Source organism: Calonectris borealis, chromosome 8 (genome assembly GCF_964195595.1).
Source record: "Calonectris borealis chromosome 8, bCalBor7.hap1.2, whole genome shotgun sequence".
In the NCBI taxonomy this organism is placed as follows: Eukaryota; Metazoa; Chordata; class Aves; order Procellariiformes; family Procellariidae; genus Calonectris; species Calonectris borealis.
In genome coordinates, this window is record NC_134319.1 from 12533238 (window position 1) to 12559079 (window position 25842).

General features: G+C 39.1%; 1 protein-coding gene across 3 annotated transcripts in view; it reads right to left on the bottom strand.

The window, feature by feature from the left end:
* The window catches only part of ST3GAL3 (ST3 beta-galactoside alpha-2,3-sialyltransferase 3), a 187123-nt gene that overhangs the window by 128182 nt on the left and 33099 nt on the right, over positions 1-25842 (bottom strand). Inside the window, exons 2-4 of one of the 3 annotated variants that reach the window (XM_075155986.1) lie at positions 21043-21090; positions 18889-19023; positions 10314-10356 (exon numbers count right to left, since the gene is read on the bottom strand). In XM_075155986.1, the coding sequence (XP_075012087.1) occupies positions 10314-10356; positions 18889-19023; positions 21043-21090 (226 nt within the window). Of the gene's footprint in view, positions 1-10313; positions 10357-18884; positions 19041-21042; positions 21091-25842 lie in introns of all 3 variants that reach the window. The other 2 variants (XM_075155988.1, XM_075155987.1) reach the window with 2 other exon arrangements.

Sequence of the window (25842 nt, forward strand, 5' to 3'; positions counted from 1 at the left end):
ATCAAAAAACTCTCCTGTTTACTCCATACATTGTTCTAGTGAATGCTCTTCTGCTAAGATAACTTCTTTTCTTTTCCACTTCAAAGAGCAGCTGCTTGTCTGAAAAGGCCATCCAACCAACATCCAAGCTGCCATGTGTAACCACGATGAGTCAGAGAACAGAATAAAGTTTGTCTCAAAGAACAGTGAACAGCCCAATTAATCAGACCTTCCTTCATCTTGTATCACCCCTAACTTCACTGAACATCAGTCCTAAGGAGGTTATCCGTGGTTCTCCAAAAGAGAGAGAGAGAGAAGTGGTTTTCTAAGATGTTTGCTGTACAGGCTAAAGGAGAGCTCCAAGGCTGAGCATTGAAACAGGTTTCACTTTTCAGCAGGACAAATCCTATCCTCTCCTCCTTGTTAATTCATCAAAATAGCAACACTTCACAAAATCACCTGAGGCTGAGTTCCATGATGATCAAATACAGCTTTGAATCCCATACAGATCAGAGTCCCCGACTCAAACAGTCAAATGACACAACCACCTTTGGGGATTTCTGCCTTCAATGATGTAAGAAAAGGTCACTAAAAGAGGATGAAAAGGAGCAGGAGGAAGGCACTCAACATTTTGCAGCTGTATAGGACACTACTCATATTCTTCAGGTCTTCAAGATTAACCCTTTTAAAGAGCCAGGGGGAAGATATTTCTAAGTAGGAGTTAAAAGGTATGAAATCAAACAGAAGTATCCAAACACATTCAATATGCAAATAAAAAACATTATGTTTGTTGGCTTTTGAGTTTACCCTTCTTTAACGGGCCGGAACAGATTGCATGGCAGACAAGGAAGAAATAGCACATACGTGTTCTGTCAGTTTTCTGTCCCTCCCTTTGTGGTCCTGATTCTCGTTGCTGAGAGCAGGACTGGGGCTGCAGCTAGTGTCAGGAGTAGCATTTCTGCCTGTTTTCATTTCTGCTGTGAGCTGAGAAAGAATCACATGGGCTTCTGTGTAATATAAGAGTACAAAGTATTTCATAAAAGTTAATTTAGTTGTTTGATTTTCACAAAAGCAACTAGAGGAAACCTCACCTGAGCCTCACAATTCAATTCAAACATCCATAACCTCAAAAACATCTTACAGCAACTGCTACACAATTCCTCCCCCGACATGGCACATCAGATACAGCTGTGACCTTCCTGCTGCACAGTAGCCTTCATCATGTTTTGTTCATTGCAATAGGCATCACACAACACCAGCTCTCCCACCAGCCCTCGTCAGGTCTGGGGTCCTTTAGAGTACTTCTCCAGTGCAGATTCGTCAAGGATGCTAGCAGCAATGTCATGCTTCCTCAAGAAAAAAGCATATTCTAAATTTATCAACCTAATCAAAACTTACCTGTCCTTCAGTCCTAGAACAACTTTAAACAGTAAAATAAAGAGATTTTTACTAGGCAAGACTTACTGTCAGGTTTCCAGTCATAACACTGGGAACAGAACAAGTAAAATAAAATACACCTCTGGATTATATTTAACAGGGTTCCTTCAGTCTCCCTCACTTAGCGTTCCTACAGCCTATCAACTCTGTAGAAAGCTAAGGATCATGGTTTCACAGCATGTCACTACCTGGCAGGTCACCATCCTCTCTTCTGCTAGGCAATTCTTCTCAAGCACAGCAATAAGGCTTCCTGCTTTCTTTCAGCATAAATGAAATACTCTTTTCTTACCTAATGGATTATAATCACAGCTGTTAAAAGTATGTCTTGGTTTTACTGTCCTTCCCCAGCATGCAAGAAGTCTGTATGTGTTTGTCCCACCAAACTCTTCCCTGCCTTGATGACCTACTACATATTCTTAAAATTTAGGTATGGCATTCTCAGCACATACAGACAGCAAAGCTTTGACGTCTCTGGTCACATTACAGCAATGCAGAAGACAAATTTAGAGGCAGACTGAGTAAAGCAAGCTGTCCCTTCCCATAGACCACATTTACAAAACCTCCTCTCAGCCAACTACAGAAAAATATAAATTAGGAGCTGACAACTAAGCTGTGTCTAGATACTATAGCAAGGGTGTTCTTCAGAGTAAGTGACATGCTTCAGAGGCAGGCTTGATAAACAGTATAACGTTCCCTTACTGGAATACACTTGATTTCCATTCAACCATCAGATGAGGATTCCCCAAAACATTTCCAAGGGGAAACAAAAGGAAAGTAGATTTCTCTTTGGAGGTGGAACAGTGCTGGCCTGCAAGAAGGCATCTATGTCAAGCCAGGCAGGTGCAGAAGAATTGATGCTTGGTAATCATATACATGCCTCTGGGATTTCCAAAAGAGGCAACTCTTGCATCAGTTTAAGGATAAGCTCACAACTGCTTTGATTCAGGACAGGCAGCAACAAATCACCGGCTTCCACAATGTGTGCTGGTACTTTGTTCATTATGACCAATATCAAGAATACAATGATGAACGCCAGTGTTTTAACATAAATCCATATTAAAACCCATGATACCACAGAACGTCTAGTCCTTCAGTAAACTGCATAGTCAATTAGAATTAGAATGAGACTAATTCCTTTAATGGTCTTAACGCAGTATTTCTAACCTCTTTAACTGAAGTTTTGGGAATGATCAATGCTTAGATTGCCCAATTCATTCAATTTTCATAAATTATTCAGAGGTCTTTGTAGGAGGATATTCAGTAACTAGAAACTTAACAAGCTTACCAGTGCAGAAGCTGGCCAAAACTAAAGTAATTTATCTCTGAGTTTTAGAACAATTCCCTGAAGGAAGAACATGAAGTGTGGCTTTTTATATGCTCTTCTCCCAAGAGGATAAGGCAACAGGAGGGCCGCATGTCATTTATGAGCTTATAGATAATCCCTGAATTGGGTTTTGCTACTAAAGTAAATTTAGCCTTTTGTGAATGTAATGACTGTAAAAATTTTTGCTCAAACAACAGTTAATAGAAACTTGTAAAGTTAACTAGTTTTAACCATATCCACCTCAGGAAAACAAACAAACAAACATACATACATTTAATTAGGTTAATACCACTGTGGTGAAGAACTACAAGCAGAGTAAATGTTCCACCTTACAGATATGGAGGGGAAAAAAGAACTGAGGCTTTTCTTTATAGACTTCCCACTTTTTATACAACTAGTCTGGCTGGTTAAAAGAACACAAAATGTGCAAACCCAGTCCTAAGAGGAACATATCAAGAAAGAAATCAATCTCACGCGTACCAGGCATCTTCATGGACATTCACTTGAAGAACAAGCCCATCTAACAAAAAGTGTTTCCTATTTAATATGCACACTAATTGGAACTATATGTATTACAATTTTTTTTCTTTTTTTTTTTTTTGTGGAAACTCATATTGGCCGTTACATTATTGTGCTCAGAATCAAAAACGGGTTGAAAAATCTTGTGAGTCATTCCTTTTTGCTTTTAAAATATTTGTACATCAACTTTATGCCAAGAACATGGAGAACCCCTAGTGTTTGAAGATTTATTCATAACCTCTAGCAGTCCAAAAAGTCCTCAGCTACTTCTTTAGAAATTCTTGCAAGAACGTTGTCCAGACATACCAATTCTAAAGCACGTAAACTTAGGTATCTGCTCCTTGAATTTTTGTTGTTGATATTAAGGAAAGCACTTTTTTTTCCTCATTCAAACAGAACAAAACTCCTTGTATTTACTGCACACTTCTACTTTTTCTATAAATACATTATCACTGTTTTCCCTTATACTCTCGGTAAAACTGTTTTTCCATGAACATTTCTTTCTTATGAAACTGAACTTGTTGGGGCAAACAGCATAAAACTGCTCTAAACAATGCCCAGCCATTCATATTTTTGCTTTACATTCTTTTCCCACATGGTTTGGTTCATAATTACTTCCAGCTTCAAGAAACTGGCTCTTTTAAAAGCATCAAACATAGGTTTTTGACTTTGTTTGCGCTTAAATCAAGTAATGAATCAGTTCTATCCAAGGAGCCAGTAATTCCAAGTTCTACAGTCTCTATCGATATTTTTCATCGACTGAGGTTGTGTCTAACACAGGAATCCCAACGTTAGATAATGGAGACTCACATAAGAAATCCTTAAGAGAATTCCAAAGGATCAAAATTGAGAAAGACTGAGATGAGCTAAGAAGAGCAAAACAAAAAAATGGGGATGGCAGTTACATGCCACCCAAACGTGGGAGGTTTGATGGATGAACAACAAACAGCCCAGTAATTGAATCACTGTGAATAGTCAGGGTTCATTTCTTAAATATTTGAAGTGCTCAAACAATTAGTACAGACTGGAGGAGATTAGGTAGAAGGACATGAATTAAAAGTCAAAGAAAAATCTAAAATGAAAGAGAAATAAACAACCAACTGCCAGGAAAATACAATGTTGTAAAGTATGCTAAACCTTGAAATAATTTTTCAGAAAAAGCATCAGGACGCTCTTGCTTGTGATGGTCAGAATTCCTCCATTTAGCCCGTGAGACACACTCTTACCCGTGCCTAGGCAGGACGGGAGATCATTGGGATTTCTCACTTCTTCTCTTTTTTCTCCCTCAGGATTGCAGGAATACAAAAAGACAAATGGGAAGGGAAACAGGGCACAAAGAAATCCCACAGCAGCAGGCACGGGGAAAGTCCAGCATTCCAACACATTTATTGCTTATTTTTACAGTGCTTAATGGCGAAGTACCACACATAGACACAAACAGTTTCAAAGCAACCTCCCACCCTAGAAACAGAATGAGGGGAAGGGGCTCTGTTTCAGTTCTTCATTATTAAAGCTCTGAAGTAAAGAAATTTCAACAAACAAAAGTAACCCAATCTGTGTGTTTCCCTAGTCCAAACTCCTTCCATTTTTACGGTCTTTTCAAAGTCTAGATCAAGTTTCGTTTGAGTTTGCAGGGTGAAGGTTGTTATTTCTGGCTTCCCCCCCCCAAAGAGTCAATTTCTTCGTCTTTTCTTTTTAAAGAGAAGTTTGAAATTATCATGAATATTCAAAAAATCTTTGTTGCACCTCCCAAATCTACTCTGTAATATTGGAAAAACATGTAAATACACAGTATAACAAAATGTCTAGCAAAGCATAGAGCCCATTGGAATATATATTCTTCCTTTTAATTAAGTACTGCCTAAAAATTCCCAAAGTGTGCAATATAAAATACCATATATTGTATAAATACAGTATATTAACTATGTTAGTATTATATTTTAGGGGTCAATCATACTAATCTCCTAGTCATTTTTCTAATTGAGAGAGGTAGCAGGGTTTTTTGCATGTTTCTACCTTTAAAAAAAATTTACTTTCTCTCTCAAGTTAATGCATTATAATACCCACTATCTTTTTGTTTAAGTGAAGAATGATTCCAGTAAGCTCAAGCACATCTTCTAACATTTGCAAAACTTTATGAGGAAGTGCTTCTTCCCCAGTCAAAGTCAAACTCTGAGACCCATCGTCCATCATTCATCAGCCAAGATTTTAATATCCAAGGTTTCGAGCTGACTATGGCAGCAGGTGAAAAGATCCACCGTCACCCAAGGGGGGCTTTTTTCTGGCTGTTGTTTAGAAGCATCAAATCGCCAATCTAATTGCTAAAGAACCTTTGAAAATAGCTTTTGAAAGATGAGTTTGAAATGAGGACAGAAGTAGCAGTCCTTAACTTCCATCTCACCGAGCAAATGGCATGCTGGCAGAGTAAGGAAAGCTGGTATAGAAGCACGAGGGTGACCAACGCAAGGGAAGAGCCGCCAAATCACACGGATTATTACAAAAAAGGAGCTTTTCACACACGCAAGACAAGTCAATCTACACTTGTAACATGCCAAGGCATACTCAAAGTAATCGTTAAGGTGACTAAACCAAGCATTCACAGAGTAGTAAGTGACAGAATAAAGAATGACCATGCAACCTTCAACTGGGCCCACTGAATATGCATTAAGATACCATCTATAATTAACTACATGATCATATGCTGATCCTCCTGCAGAAATCTCATTTAATTCAATGCAAACATAGATTCTGCTCAGGGAATGATTCAGAATTTGTAGTGAATAAGACTCTTGTTTTTAGGACCTGGCCAGCCTCAAAGGACTGCTACAATATAAATATTTAATAATAATAAAAGCATGCAATCCTTTGCCAAGCACAGATCTTAGAAAGTGACTGCAAATCTTGGCATTTGGTGGCACCTAGTAATCCACTGGCTGAGTCACTAATGTGATTGATGGTCTTCAGTTGTTCAGGAACTATTGGCCCCTCCAAGAATTAAGACCTGTGAATTGTATCGTATTTTTTGTGTACTTTTCTCTACACAACGAGTAAATGTTGGATTTTATTCTTAAAGGTTTTAAAATGGTATATGGCTCTGCTGCTTGGGAATCCTCTTTACCTGGCAGAGACTGGTTCAACTGCCCTGTTTCTGTACTTTGGGCATATTTTGTTTCGATATTCTGATTTTGGTAATGATGTTATGGTTGGTACAAGCATAACTAAAAGATAAACTCCTCTTGCAACAGATCTTTTTTACTACTCTGGTCCTGAGGAGTCTTAGGTCTTGTTTTGACTAAGGAAACAACTAAGCTGGGGTTATTCAGCCTGGAGAAGAGAAGGTTCTGGGGAGACCTCATTGCAGCCCTTCAGTATTTAAAGGGGGCTTATAAGAAAGATGGGGACAAACATTTTAGCAGGGCCTGTTGCAACAGGACAAGGGGGAATGGTTTTAAACTAAAAGATTTAGACTAGATACAAGGAAGAAATTTTTTACAATGAGGGTGGTGAAACACTGGCACAGGTTGCCCAGAGAGGTGGTAGATGCCCCATCCCTGGAAACATTCAAGGTCAGGTTGGACGGGGCTCTGAGCAACCTGATCTAGTTGAAGATGTCCCTGCCCATGGCAGGGGGGTTGGACTAGATGACCTTTAAAGGTCCCTTCCAACCCAAACTATTCTATGATTCTATAAAATCATAAACTATGTTGCTTAAGATGTCCTCAGATTTCCATTCATCCTGTATTTTGTTAACAATCCCCACCTGGATATCATCTTAGCTTTTAAAAAGCTAAAAGACTTTCCAAAGAAGAGTTAGCCTAAGCACAGGCAGCAGAAAGGAAGCATCTTCCTTCCTGATACTCTCCCTTCTGATACGCTCAGAGCAGCAAGGCATCTGGTCAGCACCCGTCATTTCCATGAAGCACCTGTACAGTATCTTTAAAACTGGCCATCCCCTTCCAGGTGAGATTCCTGGCCATAGCAGCCTCCCCTAATGCTATAGCAAGGCATGCGTCAGACATACAGTTCCCACAGAAAACACTTCTCAAGTACTTCTGACAGATTTTCTTTCCAAAGTGAACGAATCTGGTTTCATTACCATTTCCATGAACTCAAAGAGAATCAGTGAACAGAATCATTACATTGCTGTAACCACAGCAGAATGTATTACACCTGAATAACATGCCCTGAACATCTACAGGATAGAGGACGCTAAAGTAGTAACACATGAAAAAATTAAAGATGCAAAGGCAAATGGACACATTCCTATTTATTCAATATTCAATATTCCTATTTATTCAAATATTCCTATTTATTCATGTCAAACGCTTTCCTCTGTATAACGTCATTTAAAATGCAAGTCAGAGCACTTAAGTTTTCATGCAGATCTACCTTTGTAGAAAATGTTAGTCCTCCAGGTCATTAGTTTAAATGACATCAACTAACACAGCCAGGAACAGATTTCGAACAAATGAAAGATTAAGGAAAAAAGAGAGAAACCTAATTGTCGCACTAGACTCTCACATGCTGTCAATTAAGTGAACCCTATAAAGTTATGATCTATGGTAAAATTCCACCAGAACGATTATATCACAACAGACATAATTAAATTATTTCTGCCAGTAAAGTCATCAGTGCAGAATATATTATCCCTTTCAACTCTAACCAAATTTTTTTTAACCAGAAAGTGCTTCTACGACGGCACCATCTTGATTGAGTCGCAGAAAGCATTGAATTCAGACTTAGAAACCTGACCACAGATGGTGAACTTACGGAACAGCAGCAAATTCCTCTAGGCTGTCACCCATTTTTCTTTCAAAATTTATTTAGTATGTTTTACGGACTTTTCAGCTTTTTGTCTGGCTCCCTTGCTACTGGAAAAAAAAAAAATCATCATAGAATAATTCAGGCTGGAAGGGAACTCTGCAGGTCATCAGGTCCATTCTCAAAGCAGGACCAGGTTTACTTCCACAAAAGAAACAAACAAACAACAACAAAACAAAAAAACAAAAAAAAAAGGAAAAAAAACCCAAGCTAAAACCAACAAAGGACAATTACAGTAACAAAAAAAAAGTGATTTTACCTATATATAGTACTTGCTTTCTTTGCTCCTTAACTTAACCTCATAGTATGTATTTTAATCATGCTGATTTTATTACAAGCCTTTCCAGAAGCTAACTTTATGGCTTTGAAAAGCAAACATGCACATTTAGGGTGCTATATAAATATATGTTTTTTAAGTAGTCAACAAAATCTTTCTTTAATCAAAAAGTTTTTATCATGGGGAGGTTTTAATGAATTTTAGGGTTTTAGAAGCCCTCCAGCAGGTAAAAACTTCACTTGGCCTCATACTAAAGTATGAGAAGGAGCAGGCCATGTCTCAGAGAGCTGTAATCGAAGTAGGTAAGTCAGCAAAGAAGAGGAAAAAAAAGGATGTAACAGAAGCTTGAGGGGAAGGAAGACTCAATGGGACTTGCTAAAAGCAACAAAGGACAGTGAACACAGAAGGAGGAATAGGAAGAACAAGACTGAAGCAGTGGTTTGGACACAGCACAGGCTCGTATCCAAAGCTGGTATGTCAAAAGTGTGTGGACAGTCAATGGGCGTGTTCAATAAATTGGACATTATAAAATATGCAAAGTAGTCTGGAAAAAAACAAAAATCAGACTACTTAAAAACTTAAAAACCATTTTTCCCTTACCAACATCAAGATGTTAATTCAAAGGTAACTTACCCACTTCACAATTTTGGACTAAACTCTTTGCTTTGACCTCTACATGTATAGATTGAAGATAATGTATCATCTCATCCCACAGTGTTGTAAGGGTACATACGCTATTGTCTCTAAATCACAAGGATATCCCAATACAGAAAATTTAATACAGAAAATTGGTAAGTGTACAACAAGCACGGGTTCCAGACAGCATGCAAAAAAACCGCACAGAACACTACATTAAATGAGACCAGAAAGAAACCTTGACCAGCTATTCATGCAGTAAACGCCGTCTTTCCTGCACACTGAAAGAGATACAGAGCCTTTAGGAAAAAAAAACCAAAAACCAAACACACCAATATTTCTTCTTTCTCATACGTGTTCTTCTACAGCACCTTTTTGCCAGATAAATTACTATAGCTGAGCTTATGTACCCAGTTTCTTCTGTAAAAGAAGCTCCTAATTAGAGACTTTCATTTCCTGCAAACAGCAGTTCCCAACACACTTACGAGGCTTTTGTTTCATTATGGAAGCTCCCAAGCTACTCAGCAAGACTAAACTCAAAACTTTAATGTTACACCCCTATAAGTACAATGAAACTTTCTAAACATTAAGAATGGGTTTTATATTAACATGATACATTGTCCAGGGGATGCATCCGAAAGTCATTCAAAGCCATTGGATTGCTTCAGTGCCTTTTTAAGTAGTAGAGGCAGAAGGCTTTTAGTAGTCTCTTTGCTCCCAATACCAAATTTCTGCAAGGCCGTTGACCTCAGAAACAGAGTCGCTAGTGACCCCTAGTGTTAAGAAGTTCGGTCTCAATTTGACTGATTTATGGCAAAAAGCATGATGAGTATCATCATCCTTCAGCACTTCGTTGTTCTTCTGACATAGCAAATGGTCACTGCCTTGCGTTGAGGTTCTTTCCACTCCAGTTTACAAACAAAAATAGTAGTATCCATTTTTAAAGAAACAAGTGGAAAGCAAATATAAACTTCTAAGCATCCCAGTAAATTGCAGATTGACATTCCTCCTGCTTTCAAATGTTTAATACTTTTTTCCTCATTTGGAAGATTACCAGTAGGTTGTCTAGAGCAGACTGACAGTCATGGCTTCAGGTGGACATTTATAGCCTCTTGATCGGTCATTAAGGAATTAATGACAATGAACCACAATCCAAGCCGGCCAGCAAAGCCTGAAGTCGTAATCGCCAGGTTGCTGCAGGACTTGGCTGTCCCAGGTAGAAGTGTATAGTCCAGTGAGCCAACTGCCCAGGTGACATAAAGGTTGCTTAGAACAGAAATCTGTAACTACAGAAACAAAGAGTCCTACCGTTCTACTTACAATTTTGAGTCCAGGTTCAGGAGAAAGCCCAGCTTGTCATATTCTGGAAAACAAAAGCAAGTGACAAAATATCATAAAAACTGCAAGTGGCTCCCCTGCAAAAGGCACCAAAACTAAAAAGCAGCAAGTCTTCATGGAAGGGCAATAATTATTTCTAACTGAAAATAGCTATATCGTAATTTCCAGTCACTAGCAGCTGTTATCACAGATTATTGTTACTTCAAGGTATTCCCAAATTAACATTTCTGAATCTCCAGGAAATACTAAAGCAAGAGAATGTGTGGGTAATCATAAATTTAGAAATCACTAGAATTAACCAAGATATCTGTAGTCATAAAAACAAAGCACTACTGAAACCATGCATGCAGTGATATACAAAGCTTTCCTGCTTGCAGTAGAAATTATTTGGCGGTAATTTGTATGACAAACACTCCTCCTAGGTCCTGACTTGGTAGAGCTTTGAAATTTTTCTTGATTCCTTGTCTATTCCAACCCACAACTTCATAATCAAGCAGCCCTTCTCCAAGAGAAAGTCACTTACGGTGGCAAAAATGCTTCAAGTTCAGGTGATGCTGTTCAACAGGAAACTGCAAAGTCACAGTTTATGCCACAAACAGCAGGGAACAGCTACAGAAACAAAGTTATCACTCAGAACATCTCTAACTCCTGTATAAAGTAAGCTTTGCATTCAGCATCTTTGAATACATTGTGAGCTTGTAAATCAAATACTTGATACAAAAAATAAACCTATTAGAATTTACACGAGATACACAAGAAAAACTAAAAGGTGTAGTGTCCTTCTTGCGTTGGGTTAAGCTCAGGGGCCTCCCTCACACTGAGAACCACTGGGTCTCACTACCATACAATAAAAAAACAATACAAAGAGAAGTAAAAGATAATCCCTCTAGAGCTTAATGATCAAGATGTATTAAAAGAAACAAGAAAAAAAAAATTCTCATAGCCTTTTAGAAAGAGCTCAGTGGAAATAGAGAAGTTTCCTTTCTTTATGAAACACCACCACAATTTCTGCTGCAGCAGTTTACCTAACAAGATCACAAGCTTTTCACACTATCACTTACCGGCAGAACAGGAAAGCCTAAACATGTACCCAAGACAAAATGATTGCACCAGATAGGTCAGTGTAAACTGTGCCATTGATGTCAACCCCATTAAGATTTAATTCCCGAGCCAAGGGAAGAATTATGTTTGACATAACTTAGATCTAACAGAAGTTGCAGAACATGTGTGCACTTGATATTGGCACATACTATTCGTTCTGTGCCAGCACCCGCGTGCCACCCACCATGCCCATTGTACTTGATGTTAGAAATGCACCTGTGCATCTCTCCTCCACCTTCCACATACTGACAGTTGTGTTTCCCCCATGTGCTGCTTTCCTTATAACATTCTCCCAGTTTATTCCTCCTACAAGAAACTATTTCCTGTCCAACCTTACCTCCTCCACATGTAGGATTGTGCATAGGAAGGTATCCGTGCTGGGGAAAAAAAAAACGCCTTCAATTTTTATTGACCCTTCCTCCTTCCAAAAACAACATCCATACTGAGAAAACAGCAACAGAGAATTTTTTTTTTAATTTTTTTTTTTTTTAAACATCTACAGCCACTGACCAACCTGTCATCAGTCTTATCCCATTCAAGCTAATATTCCCTTCTTCCCAACAGGAAATACAGGAAGAGGAAATGCAGCAAGAGATACATCACCTCATAACTACAACAAAATCCTAGGCTTTCTACTAACTCAGCACGTTATGAGCTTTGCAATCAAAGCACCAGAAAACACACACATACTAAACGCTAAGTGCCACCGATGACATACCTCCATTGCAATGTTTCGTAAGATTTACCTTCTGTTTGTCACATGCATTTCACCTTCCCTAGGTTTAAAGTGGTTACTTTTGATGTTCACTGATGATTACTAACAGAGGTATAAAGTAATCTTGTAAAATTATACGTCAACTATCTTGCAACAGGCACTTTCCAAAAAATGTATGAAGTATAACAAAACAAAATAACATTTCTGGTTTCAAACTAGAAGCACAGGTGTATTCTTGATTTTCAGTAGGGTGTAAATTACCTTTCAGGCTCTAACATCAAATCAGAAGCATTTATGCTCCTTCCTCTTGCTGACCGGTGAAACGTGCAAACTACTGCAGGCAGAGAAATGCTGCCCTCACCACAGGCCATCTCACACTCACTGGGACTTCTGGAAGTCACAGCGCTACTATTGGCTTGGAAATGAATCTCTATCATATACTGCTCCCCCAAGAAAGACACTAGGAGCCTCTAAATTACAGATTCAAAGTTAGCTTCCTTTCTGGAAAAAATCAGAGTCTTGTTACAGACTTCCAATGTCATTTAGCTGTATCACTACAAATACAGGGGCCAAAAGTCACTGCGACACACAACAGTGCAGCCCACATGCTGGCTGGAAGCAGTCTGGATTCACAAAAGACAGATAAAACCCCAAATACCTGGAGAAAGCCAAACACACGTAGCCCAGCTGCAGGAAAAGGCAATCCTTGTCTGGAGTTACGTATTTAATTTAAAACAAAATAAAACACAGACCCACTAAATCAAAGGCAAGTACAACTAACTCTAAAATACAGTATGGTCAGGGTGTGATGATTACAGGAGACTGAGCTGATCACACAGCTCACTGCTAGAGAAAGTGGCAATCCCACTCCTACTCTTTCCTCCCTTGAAAATATCAGCTGCAAGAGACTGCCTTTGCACTCATGTAACCTCTCTGTGCCCCAACCTACAGGTTGCTTTCACCTCCCATCACCTTAGTTTAAAGCCTTACTCTCCAAGTTAACCAGCTGATACACAAAAACATTTCTCCTCTTTTTCATGCAGAGGGATAAAGGAGTGCTATAATATTAGAGAAAATGGAACAGAACAGCTAGAGAGAACAAGGTAGAAATACTCCAGCATCTCCACCAAGAACTAGCTTGGACCAGCTGGCCATGTTAACCGTGGTTTGATGTTAGCCTCTGCCAACATCATCACTATGACCCCCCATTAGGCGGTCTCTGAACTGAAGCACAATGCAGAGCTACCAATGGATGTGGTTCTGGGGAACTCCCTTCGGATCTAACCAGGTTGGTAGGTCTGATCCAGCTCAGGCCGTACCTGACCCACCAACCTCCAGACATGGCATTTATATGGCTGTGTGGAATAGGAATTTTTTTTTAAGCCAAAAATGAGTAAAGGTAATAGAGAACTTATTTTGCATCCACTGGAAGAACGTCATGGATGTTCTCGGTCCATAAGAGACTGAAAGGCCCGTGAGGGATAAAAGAAACAGTATTAAAAGAGAGCAAGGCAATCTAAGGACCACACTCACTTGTGCTAGGAAGCTACAGATCTCAGCTGACAATGTGGTACAGTAGTGTACAGAAGCACAGAAATGAATGAACATGGGAAATGAAGTTTCATCATGCCCCAAAAGAACAAGAGGTCTTCTTAGGTCAGAAATAAAGTGCATTTCTACATTTCCAGGAAAATCGGAATTGAGTAAGAATCTAATAACTGTCAACAATTTCATAATAAAGCATGTAATTAGGATTATATGAACAGAAGAACAGCCAAGGATAGCAATTTCTATAAATGATGCAAATCTTGTGCCAAATTCAATGCTGGCATTGGCATGGAAATTTCTCCCAAGTATTCGACAGAAATCCATCTACCAGGCAGCAAGCGAGAAATGCATTGTCTAATTCTGTAAACTCCATACAGTCCACCCAAAAAGCCATAAAGCACAGGGTACAATATCTATCAAATTTTCAAACTGCATTTTGCGTCTATAGCCAATATAGCTATATGCAAGCAAAATCGGCAAAATTTTCCCCTTATGCTACTAATCTGAAATCAACAATCCAGGAATTAGCTTGGCTGACTGGTTTAATCCTTCCAAACTACCTGTAACTGATTTCACCTGACTTGAGTACCATTCCTTTAGCAGCTAGCTACTTAGAAGCACAGTACAAATAACTTTGCCCACAGAAAGAGAAAATTAATTTAAACATTTTTTAAAAAATGGTCTATATGCGGTTCTAGTTCTCTCTGTGTTTAACTGGTAATTGCAAGTACAGGAGGGAAGGCCGAAGGTTCAATTTTAGCTATTTTATTCAAAATGCTTTTATGTTTGTCAAAGAAATCAGTATGACACTGAAAAGACAGAAGTCCAACCAAGAACAGCTCAGACCACCCTGATATATTTCATCCTGTCAAGTGCAGTTTGGTCTCTGCAGAACTGAGGCTCCAACTGAGCTAAACCTTGGTCACCATCCACATGCACGTTCTACATCTGTGGCAAAGGCCAGGTAAAATGACTTACCCTGCAATGAAAAAGGTCAAACACCTACCATTCACCTTGGACTAAGAAAACACAGTTTATGGACAGTTATAAAAGTTCAGCTGATGTAAAGCAATTCTGCTAGAACTGAAGAGACAAGAAAGAATTAATAAAAAAAAGTCATATGCAATGGATCAACTGGAAAGGACAAAAGAAAGGTTTTCTTCCAGGGTTTAAAAAATACTGCTCAGGATTACTGAGCAACAATGAAAATACTGGATAAACAAGGACTTAAAGTTGCATCCTTTCCTTAGAATTTTCACTTTAACCTTTTCAGTGATGGAACTTACTGATGAAAGCATTATTTTCTGAGGCTATTTAAATAAGGAAAAAAAAAATAAGGGAAAAAAAAATTGCAAAGCCAAGGTCAGAAGGAGCAGAGCTGAGGCCACCTGTGCTCCACAGCACTGTGCTGCATAGACTGCATGCATGTCTATGTTCCAGTTTCCTCCTCACCCCCATTTACTCTTTTGCATACAAGTTTAACAGCCCTTTTCTCCCGGTTGTCCAAGCGACATCAGGCAGAACCCCGAGTATACTGGTAAGACAAAGCCCAGTCCTTGGTGCCTTTCCCTGCTCCTGAAAAATACACAGAAGAAGCAGAACTGATATCTGTAAAGATAACTGCTTAGCCCTTGCAGCCCAGTACTAGAAGCATGCCTCACCAATCTACGTCTGAACTATTTGCCCATTTGACATTTCCACCATGGGTGTAATTTTTAATGTAGCCTCACTTAGGCTTCCTTTTTTTCTGGGGAGCAAAAGAACTTCCTTAACACCACTACTCCTTCAGCAGAACTTGGAATTTCACTTCTATTATTCATAGACTGTGCAAACTGATCTAAAGACACCAATCCTGCTGCACCAAGCTCAGTATTCATTTTCCAGATACTGCACCTCATGAAAACAGCCATATTTGATGGAAATGGATACACCAAGCACTATCAGCACAACTGAAATACAAACCTGTGAGTTCAAAGCAAGGAAGGGAGAAATGTGTCCCCAGTCACAAACCCCTGCATGCCCTGGTAACACCTAAAATCATGAGGATAATACTTATTGTTTCAGATTTAGCAGCAAAAGGAAGTAATTTCCAGCTCTATACCTTCAAGCTGTTTTTTTTTCCCCCCTGTAATTTCTGATTGGGGCCCCCAAAGACATCTGGCCCAGCTTTACAGCCTGAGGAAAGCAATACACCAGAGGGGTCTCCTTCATTAGACACTGCAACTACATTATTCATCCCCCAGTCACAGAAAGAACAAATAAGCTATCACTTGTTGATAGTGCTGTATGGGTCATCCATCAGGAAGGTCTCTTGCCTGCTTGTCTTACCTCCAAAATAGGTATAGTAAAACAAAAAAGAGGTCATTCTAGCATATTACATTTTAAAAAGCTCTGGTTTCCTTAACATGGACTATGTAACTCCTTACAATTTTTTTCCTAATAAAACTACAGCAGCCTCCAACGGTAGAAAAGCAACTGACTGCTTTAAGCTGAATTTATGAAAGACTCCAATAGGAAGATGAAAAATTTCTTCCTATGAACTGCATATGCCCTTTTTCTTTTCCCAGGGAGTCATCTGTTTAAAGCCAGACTGCAACCTTTGCTAAATAAACAGTTGTTTCATTTACTACCACGTATCCACTTGACTAATGGAGTTAATGCTGCCCTACTGAATCTTCTGACATATTCTTTATTTTAGAAATTGTATCATATTTCCTAATAAAAGTCAAGAACAATATTAACGAAACAGTAATCTATATTGGCTTTTAGTGACTTACAAGATGTACTGACTTGATGCAGAGACATGCCACGTGATAGAGAAAAATCCCATTAAAATACTTTTATTTTGAGGTATTCTTCAAGCCACTTCTTGGCATTTGCACCTCAACTCATTCACAGCTGTATTTTCAATTGGAGAAATAGAGCATTAATAAGAAGACAGATGATGATACTGAACATGCTGGCAAAGTCACATAAGGACTATGCAACCGATACATGACAGTCATTGGCAAAGATTCAAGCATCTCCCACAGTCTACAGCTCAAAGAAATAAAGAATGAAGTAGAACTTCATTAATCAAAAATGAAAAGGGAAAAGCATTTTTGCAGAATAAAGCCACTAAAACCAGCAGAAAAAAAATATAATCTTTCCCATTTATTTTCTACTTTACAGGAATGCAGAAAAACGCAGCATAAGTTCACCTCTCCTTTCCCATCACTACCACGTAGCATTAAGACAGTCAGAAATGCAATTTGGGGGAGGGGGGGAACCCAACGCAAAAAACTCAACACACTAGAACCACATCAGCTCCAAACGTAAATTAAAATTGTTTTCCTCAAACCAAGAACATCTACCAGAGCCTCACAAATTCTGTTAATTAACATAGTATCTAAATTAATTACCACTAACCTAGAAATCTGGGAAAGATCAGTTTGTAATTGTAGCCAGACAATCTATACTACCAGATTCTCATCAAGAAAGCCAAAGAACAGCAAGTGATCTTCTGCAAGTCACCAATGTTTTTCTCTCATGCTAGGAATCTGTCACTATTCTACCAATTTGATACCTGACAATTTCAGTTGTATTGCTATTCCTGGCCTCTATCCATACCACTCTCCATCCAAAACATAGGAAAGTAGTCACCAAATACACTCATTTAGGACAGACACAAGGTTCTTCGCATCCTTCACAAAATGGTTATCTGAGCATCTTCAGCAGCCGAAGGAAACAGAAAGTTTCCTTCATAGTTCTCACAGCTTCTCCCAAGATGGCTAAGGACTTTAGCATACGGAATTACTGAACAGCAAGCTCCTAAATAAGCACAGATTTAAACTCTCAGATGATTACTCCACTATCATTGTGAACTCAGCATCTGGGAGCATGGTCTTGCATGTGAGCTTTCACAAGCACATGAGCCGCAGCAGATATGCTACTCTAAACCAAATTTTAAAAGCTCCATTTTCTTTGCATAAGTCAGCCAAACTTTTGATAAGGGTTAAGAATTAAATTGAAAAGGAAAAAGTAACAACAACAAAAAAGTTAAAATATTCAAACAATTTGAGCACCACCTAGATAACACTTGGTTGCTTGAGATGGCGTTTTAAGCCTGCAGTGAGAACAACTACTATACAACTGGTGGCCAGTACTGCCATCAAACATGTCTAACAACAGTGTAAGCCTACACCATAAGGTTTTTAGAACTTCAATATTTCCAGCAAGCACATTAGCAGAGGGGAAAGTTGCACATTCGATGCACTCCTATCCTAATGAGGCTTAGAGAAGAAAAATTTAACTTGCTTGCTCTCAGACACAGGGGGTAGAAAAAGTCTTGAACAAAAATAGCAGGGGTATAAATCTGACTTTCAAGGTCCAATGTTTGATTTGCTAGCAACCAAGTAAAACAAAGCAACTAGAGAGGGGAAAAAAAAAAAAAAAAGAGTACTAGCTGTCTATGGTAATTGAATGAAATCCAGGTCTCCTCAAACACCCTTTGTCCTGCTTAAATGTTTCCCAAGTTCAGAGCATGACACTCTCCTTTCAGCTGAAACACTGGCCTAGACATCATATCAAACATTTACCTTTGCTGCTCAAACTTTATCTTTCAAGGGAAGGGGCAGTCGTGAAGAGAATCACAAAAACATCTGGACTTGTGAAGGCTAGATGACAGCGTGAACCTCAGACAGTTCAGTCTCATTCCAAGCATATTTGATTCTCATGTCCTCTAGGCTAATAAACCTCTACAAAGCACTACTATGACGCTCCATAGCCAGATGATCTTCTGAACACTCAGTTCAGAAAGTTTATCCAGAATAACCTAGAGTGTGTCACTAATCTGAGATGTATAAGGACAGATTTCCAGCCTCCCTGAAAACTGAGATTTGCATGTTGGACAAAGAGTTAATGGAAAAACCAAGATAAGAACAAACAGTCAATTCAAATAAAATACAGAAGCTGCAACAAGACATTGCCCTTCTCATGGCACAATTAACAATTACAAAAGAGCAATTTCTAAGAAGCTGTTAATATGCAAATATAAGTCAATGAGTACTAGTTTTAAGCAGCATGAAATCTTAACAGGGAGACTTTATTCACAGCTGTTTAATTCTGACTAATAAGGAAAAAGGTATATGTATTTTTATGTTTCAAAGTATGTAACTTTAGTCCCTTCTTACCCCAACCTGAAACATCACCTACTAGGAATGGCTGGGCCTGGAGCTGCCATTGTTTCTTTGGGTTCTTTCTGGGCTCTGTCTTTTCCTGGGTCTGCAGCAAGGTGAGATGGGATGGACAGCGGAAGCACAATAGCCACAGTTTTTCTCTCTCTCCTTCCTGTTCAACAAGGAAAGCTATCCCTCAGTTGGACAGACATCACACATCTTGACATCTTATTACACATATCAGTTCAGAGCAAGTTAAAGTTTGCAGCACAGTAAATGCAAAGTACTAAATAAGTAAGCAATAAACATACAGCTCTCTTGGACATTTCTGAGCCCCCCTTCTCAAATATATGAGTTTTCTTCATATTTCTTCAATGAAGAAATTCAATCTTGTTCCAGTGGAAGGGTTTACAAAAGATCAAATTTTACTATCTTTCTTCTAACCAATCCAAGCTTGAGTTGCAATATATAAGCAGAACAAAGATCAGTGCTTTTAAAACAGACCCAGACAGTCCGTTGGCCTACATTAGCTCGTCTCCCACCTCCCATATTAACAGAACTCCAAAAGACATGGAGCAGTTGAACTATTTTTCATAACTAAGTTTACCACCCTATTGGTAGTATCATAACACAATATTTATGATTAACTCCATAGATACCCTGCACTGGAAGCTATCCACAGGGTTAACTGTTTTCACATCAGTTAGAAGCCAAAATAGTATTAGGAAAAAAAAATCCATAGTAGGTAATATTTAAAAGTTTTACTCCAGGACAAATTCTGGTCTTAGCTGTACCAACATCAATCCAGCATAAGTCCAGTGTAGGTATGCTGATTCAGACATACTCAGCTCTAATCAAAATATTTCCCCGAATTTTACTCGCAGATTTCGTATCCCAAACCCATGCAACTTCCTCCCTACTTCTGCAGACTAAAGAAACCATCACCCGTTACAGAAGGAGGCAGGCTATACAACACAATTCAGTTATTACTGATAATAATTAGTAGAAGGGAGTTAATAGAGGGTCTCTTCCCCCCATAAACACAACAACATATCCACTCTGCACTCAGCACCTAGAGATACTTCCACATCAGACCACACACCCACAATAGATCCATTTCCACATATAAGTTTTAGAGAAGATGCAGGGAGAGCAGAAAGCATTTGGGATGTTGTAAACAAAGCAAGTTACTACCACTAGCTCGGGAGTTAGTAAATCGAAAATCTGTGTTCAAGCTTCGCTGTTAGTGTCAGGCAGCAGCAGGCTCTCTTTCAAACTGTGCAGGCAGAAGACAGGTGCTATGTTGGAAGGCAGCACGTTTCCCTATCAACCTACGAGGAAAGGCTAGTAAGCAAGATAAAACACAAAACCTTCACTTGGATTATTTTTTCTTTTCTGTGAGACAGTAAATACCCCCATCTTAAGTGTTAAGGGGTTTTAAGTTATAAGAGTAATTCTTAGCCTTTCCCTTGCACTTCATATATCATTATACATACACTGTAAACTGAATTTCATCAAGTGTCATGCTCACTATGGTGTGCCTTGGCTACAGCTCGCATATTACACATAGCCAAATGGATAGTTACTGGTTTCATGAGGTGCCCCCAACACAAAAATATTTTTGATTTCTGGTTCAGTTTAATTGAAGGTCGTGCTCAGGTTCCAAAAGAAATTAGATTGGGCAGGATTTGCCTTGGGGTTTGATAATACTGGTCAATCTCCACTCCCCAAAAAAAAAAGTTTCCAGGCCTATTTGTTTAGCTATGACTCTTTCGCCTTCTCCTTCCTGGAAGCATTCCTGATGTCTTTCCTCAAATAACTCAACTGTTTGTTTAGCTGAGAAACTCTCCTAGTAGCATGAAACAGTTTTTCTTCAGCTGGTGGGTGACATCATCTTAATGCCTTTCACATGAGAAACGAAGCACAAACCACATCACTAACGCATGTAACGTGTCCAGGTCATCTGCCTTGCTGGGTAATGGAAGGGGTCCCACATGTTAATCCTTGTATTGCACTAAGACCCTTAATACTTCCACTACACTTAGGAAAGGACCTATTTACCCACTTTGGCTAGATGGTTGATTCCCACAGAAGTCTGACTCAGTGACCTGCCTCCCAACATGGCTACCATGTCCAATTAAGTAGAAGCCTTATCATGAAGTGGGAGATAGAGAAGAAGGCAATGTTGTACCTGAGCCTATTGTATGTCCAACGGAGTCAAAGGAAAGAACCACTGAATCTGTAACACAAGAGTACAAGTTCATTTTCCCCTTTTTCTTAGCACCGTTTCTTGCTGTAACATATTCTTGTTATTTTGCTTAAATAACTCCTTATGCTCCCTTCCACCAGGAAGTAGAACAACTTCTTCACCAGCCAGACAAAACAACAGGCATCTAGCAAAGGCAGAACACTGGAGTACACAACAAATCACGATGTCATTATCCAATGAAGTAGCTACAATTTATTGAAAATAATTTCATTTTATGCCTAATAAGCTTGGTTGACCTTACTAAAAATGAATCATAATATGCTGTTGACTGCTAGACTGGAGAGCTTTTTCGTATCAAATGTATTACCAATATTTTGTTCCCATTTACGGGACTCGCCTGTTACGATCAGCTCTTCCCTAACACTGTTTGCTAAGTCAAGTATTTTGTGCTCCTTGCAGTTCTCACCATGTTTTCCACATCTTTACTCACACTAGTGGCTCCCCAGCTGAATGTATTTCAATTTATCAATATCCTTCACCTTTGTACTATATGCAGCACATGTGCCAAGTATCAAGAAAATATAACCTCTCTACTTGATACCCTTTTATTTTGCCATCTGGGGATCACAACAGTGCTTTTATCCATGATTGCAATGACAATTCTTGCTCACCAGTTAATGCCTGATACTTTTAGTCACTGTTTCATATGATGGGGCACACTTCACTTCAATTGTGGTTTACAGTTCCTAGTTTTTATACATGCAACTTGACATTTGGCCACATAGAAACTCTAATTGCTGGCTTGCACTTAGCTCACCCCATGATCCAGACCCCTTTATTAGTCATTCATTTTCCTCATATACCACTCTCCCAGCCTAGAACCTGTTTGCAAAATTTATCAGTAATAATTTGATATTCTGGTCCAAGTAGAGCTGCAATATGGTACCATGCTCAATGGCGGGGTTTTTTTCCAGCTTTATTCTTACTTGAGACAAACCAACGCTTATTTTGGTAGTAAGCCTCCTGGTTTGCCATCCATTTTAATGCCAATCCCAACTGAAGGAGAAAGTCTACTGAATTCTACTCCACCACCAGTGGAGCAGAATTGGGCCCAGAACTTAACGACAACTTGTCAATGGGTAAAATACAGCAAAGAACAAACCACCATGATAGGATTAATAATTTTATGGAATGAGAAGCTTTAAACTGACACAGCAATAGCAGAACTGCCTTTCACCTTCAGCTAAATGAATAGATTGAATCCCTTAGAGTTTCTCTTTATAACCCAGGCCTCAGATGTGATCAACTGATCCCACATACTTTGCAGCACCACTACAGCTGCCTCAGTGCAAGCCCTCAGTGCAAGGCAAAAAGCCCAAGCACAATCAGATTTAGCGTGCTGAAAAAAGGTTAAGCTCCCGCTGCATCACCTTACATTTGGGCAGGCTACAATCGCAGACATTGACAGTTACCACGTTTCAGCTGACAATAACTTGACATAGGACCGAGCCCTTGGCTTTTCTATACTGTACATCATCCTCGTCCTTATCTTCCAGTTCTTACAAATTCAATAAGAAAGTGCTAATTTTCAAAATAAACATAGTAAAACTGTTCATTGAACTGGATTTAAAACAATTTTTAAAAAGCAGGTCTGTGCTGTCCCAGATCCAACACTATGGTAGTAACAGAAAAAAAAAAAAAAAATAGATAGACATTACTAGTCTCAAAACTTATTCCAATAAAAATAAAAATCCATCTGGACTTAACAACTCTATTTCCTCTTTTGGGAATAAAATTCAGACATCTTTATATTATTCTAAATAGCAAGGGGTTTAATTCATTTTAACTGCATTAAATTCATCTGCCATCAATTAATTCTGAAGTATCTCTGTGGGGTTTTACTTTTAAAAAACTGTTGAGATTTTTATCGACATAAAGTATTGCTTTGTAGTTAATGCCAAATTTAAATGTTCATTTTCCTGCAATATATTTTGCATTCAAACACTGTGCTTGAAATATTAGGACTTATCTAAGAATGGCTGAAAAGCACTGCAAGCACCAAATTAATACCATTATTGCAGCCCACAAAAATAGTACGATGTTTCATTCCCTTAACTGAGAACATTATCTTCCTCATATAAACAAAAAAATTATAAGCGGAGTATGCATGTGAGCTCCCTTTTCCAATTCAGTCCTCCATGTGACTATTAGTTTCACAGTTTCAACATCAAATTCACTGTGAATAACCTGTATTACAGTTAATTCCCCCTCCGCCCCGCAAGTAATTTCACAAACCATGGATCTTTATTAAAACACTGTGTTTATTTCTGGCATCCCCACTTCAAAAGGGAAGAAGCTATAAACTTGAAAAAGGCTGAGAAGGTCATCATGTGTCACCTTTCTTCCACCCAGACAGCTATTCACATTCAGCCAAATTCAGAGCTACAGGTTATTTTTGTCAGAGGTTGGAGATAAGCATTTCTTTGAGGCAAGGCAGATTTATTTGCAAATACACCAGGTCCTGCTTCCACAAACATAAGAAGAAAAGTTTCTTTGCTTCTAGCTTCAAATCTCTTTCAGTCATCGCTCAGTTCAAAATTCTCCTGGCTTTCTAGACTTTTTTTTTTGCAGAGACAGTGGCTGCTCAGTCTGTGCCCAGTGCTTTCCCCAAGCCCCTGAGTCCGTTCTTTCAAAGGCAATCTTCAAAGGCTCTATCTTTCAAAACTTAATAAGACACAACGTAAAACATACCCCCTTACACGCACCCTTGCTTTAGATGCCAAGAAATGTTTATGTCTGAAGGAGCAGTCCCTAACCTTTCAGCTACCTACATCCATAAAGCAGCTTAAATGTTTTTTCTCCTGCCTTAACTGAAGAGCAGCCTTTATGCCCAGATCATGAAATCTGACACCCAATAACTTGCCAATTTGCACAGCTTAGGGCTGCACACACCACAATGCCAGCCTTTTACATCTGTTTTCATGTTAGCTACAATCATTTTTTCAGTGGCTACAGCAGTTTAAAAAAGAAAAGAAAAAAACCCCCAAGATACAGCAAAATCCAAATGCAATTCTGGATCTGATCCAATCCATCAGAAGCAGCAAAGACAGCAGAAACACTCACTTATTTAGAAGGCACTCAGTGCCAGGAATAACAATGGTTGAGACCTCACCAGAGGTCTGCAAAGTTGTTTTGGGTCACTTTGTGTCAACGTTGGGTCAAAATTGCATTGGGACCAATGCTCTGGGTCACTTTCCCCTCCCACCCACCATCCAGCTAGAGCATCAAAAATTGGACCAACACATGAATCTGCTCCATCATCCCCCAAAAAACAGTGCTGTGCAGGGCTACCTCAACGTGCTCCATCACAGCCCTTTTGGAGAGTGGAGGAGTGCTGTATGAGACCCCCTCTTCCAGGAAAGCTCACTGCTATGGAACAAGCACAAGGATCCTGTTTGGTTCAGGAACCAGGAGCTCCAAGACAGACTGTGCAGAGAGACTCAATGCTGCTGCTGCGAACAAATTTAAACTCTGTTCCAACAATGCTGCATACTGGATGTAGAGCTGAACTTGCCTTTGAAGGAACACAACTGGATTTGCACAGTTCTGTCCTGAAGTAAAAAAATCCTGCAAATCTGAGGCGGCTCCATTTGTTGCTGCACTTACACTACAGTCCAGATAAGCCACCCAGGTATGAGGATTGATTGTATTTCAAGGCAAGGGACGCATTTCAAGTGTTGCTGACCTCTTATCTCTTCACACACACACACCCCTTTCCACTCCAGTGTCCCCCATCTCAGGTCTCCTGCAAATCCTTCCTCCTGTTTGTTTTGTTAACCGTGAGCTTTCTCAGGGCCTGGATAACTCTGCACCACACTCCCCTCTCCCCCACACAAGCAAATTAAATTACTCATCTCGCTGCGTATATTGTACACCTTAGGTCTAGGCATTTCTGGACACCAGGTAACTATTAAACTGCTATTTCTTACAGGTTGCCATATCTTTTCCACTACTCTTAGTCTCTGAACAGAAAAATAAATTAAGATTTGGGTCTTCATAAAGCAGTGATGATCCTGACCAACAAACTGCAGATTTGTAAGAGACAGAGAGAAACAAGGCCACGACGGAAAACATCTTAAGTTTCATACTCCAGGAAAGAGATATGGACACCATAGGATAAACATTTAATATCATGCATGAGTACTGCTCTTGAGAGATGTGTGGAAACAGTTCCTAAAGTCCAATTGTGTCAAGTTCGTGAAATCATGTAAGAGCAAATACATGGACCAACTTCCAATGCAAATCCTGGCTTTGCTTTGGTTTCATCATTGATGAAAATGCAATATACCAACTCAAAACAAGCAGTGGCAACACAGAATGAGAACAGCAAATACAATCCACATTTAATCAAGAACTGCATATAACCTGTATGTTTACCTAAGTGCTGTTTCAGAATTTCAGTTAAGACTTTTACAGTAAGTCCCTTTGAGAAGCCACTAACTTTTTTTGCTTTTTACAGATTCTCCCTGCAAGGATTTGTAGACTGGAAACCAAAGAAGATGAACCAATGACTTCTCTTATCCTTTTTCTTCTTTTTTTTTTTTTTTTTTGCTTGTTTTTAAAAAAACAAAACCAAAACAGATTTTAGCAATAAACCAACTTCCCCAGGAAAAAAAAAAAAAAAAACACCAGTAAAAAAAATGATTGTGTGCTGCTTTGGAAGTGGTCCTGAGAAACCACAAACCATCAGTCCCACAGGAGTTATAAGAGTTTAATAATAAA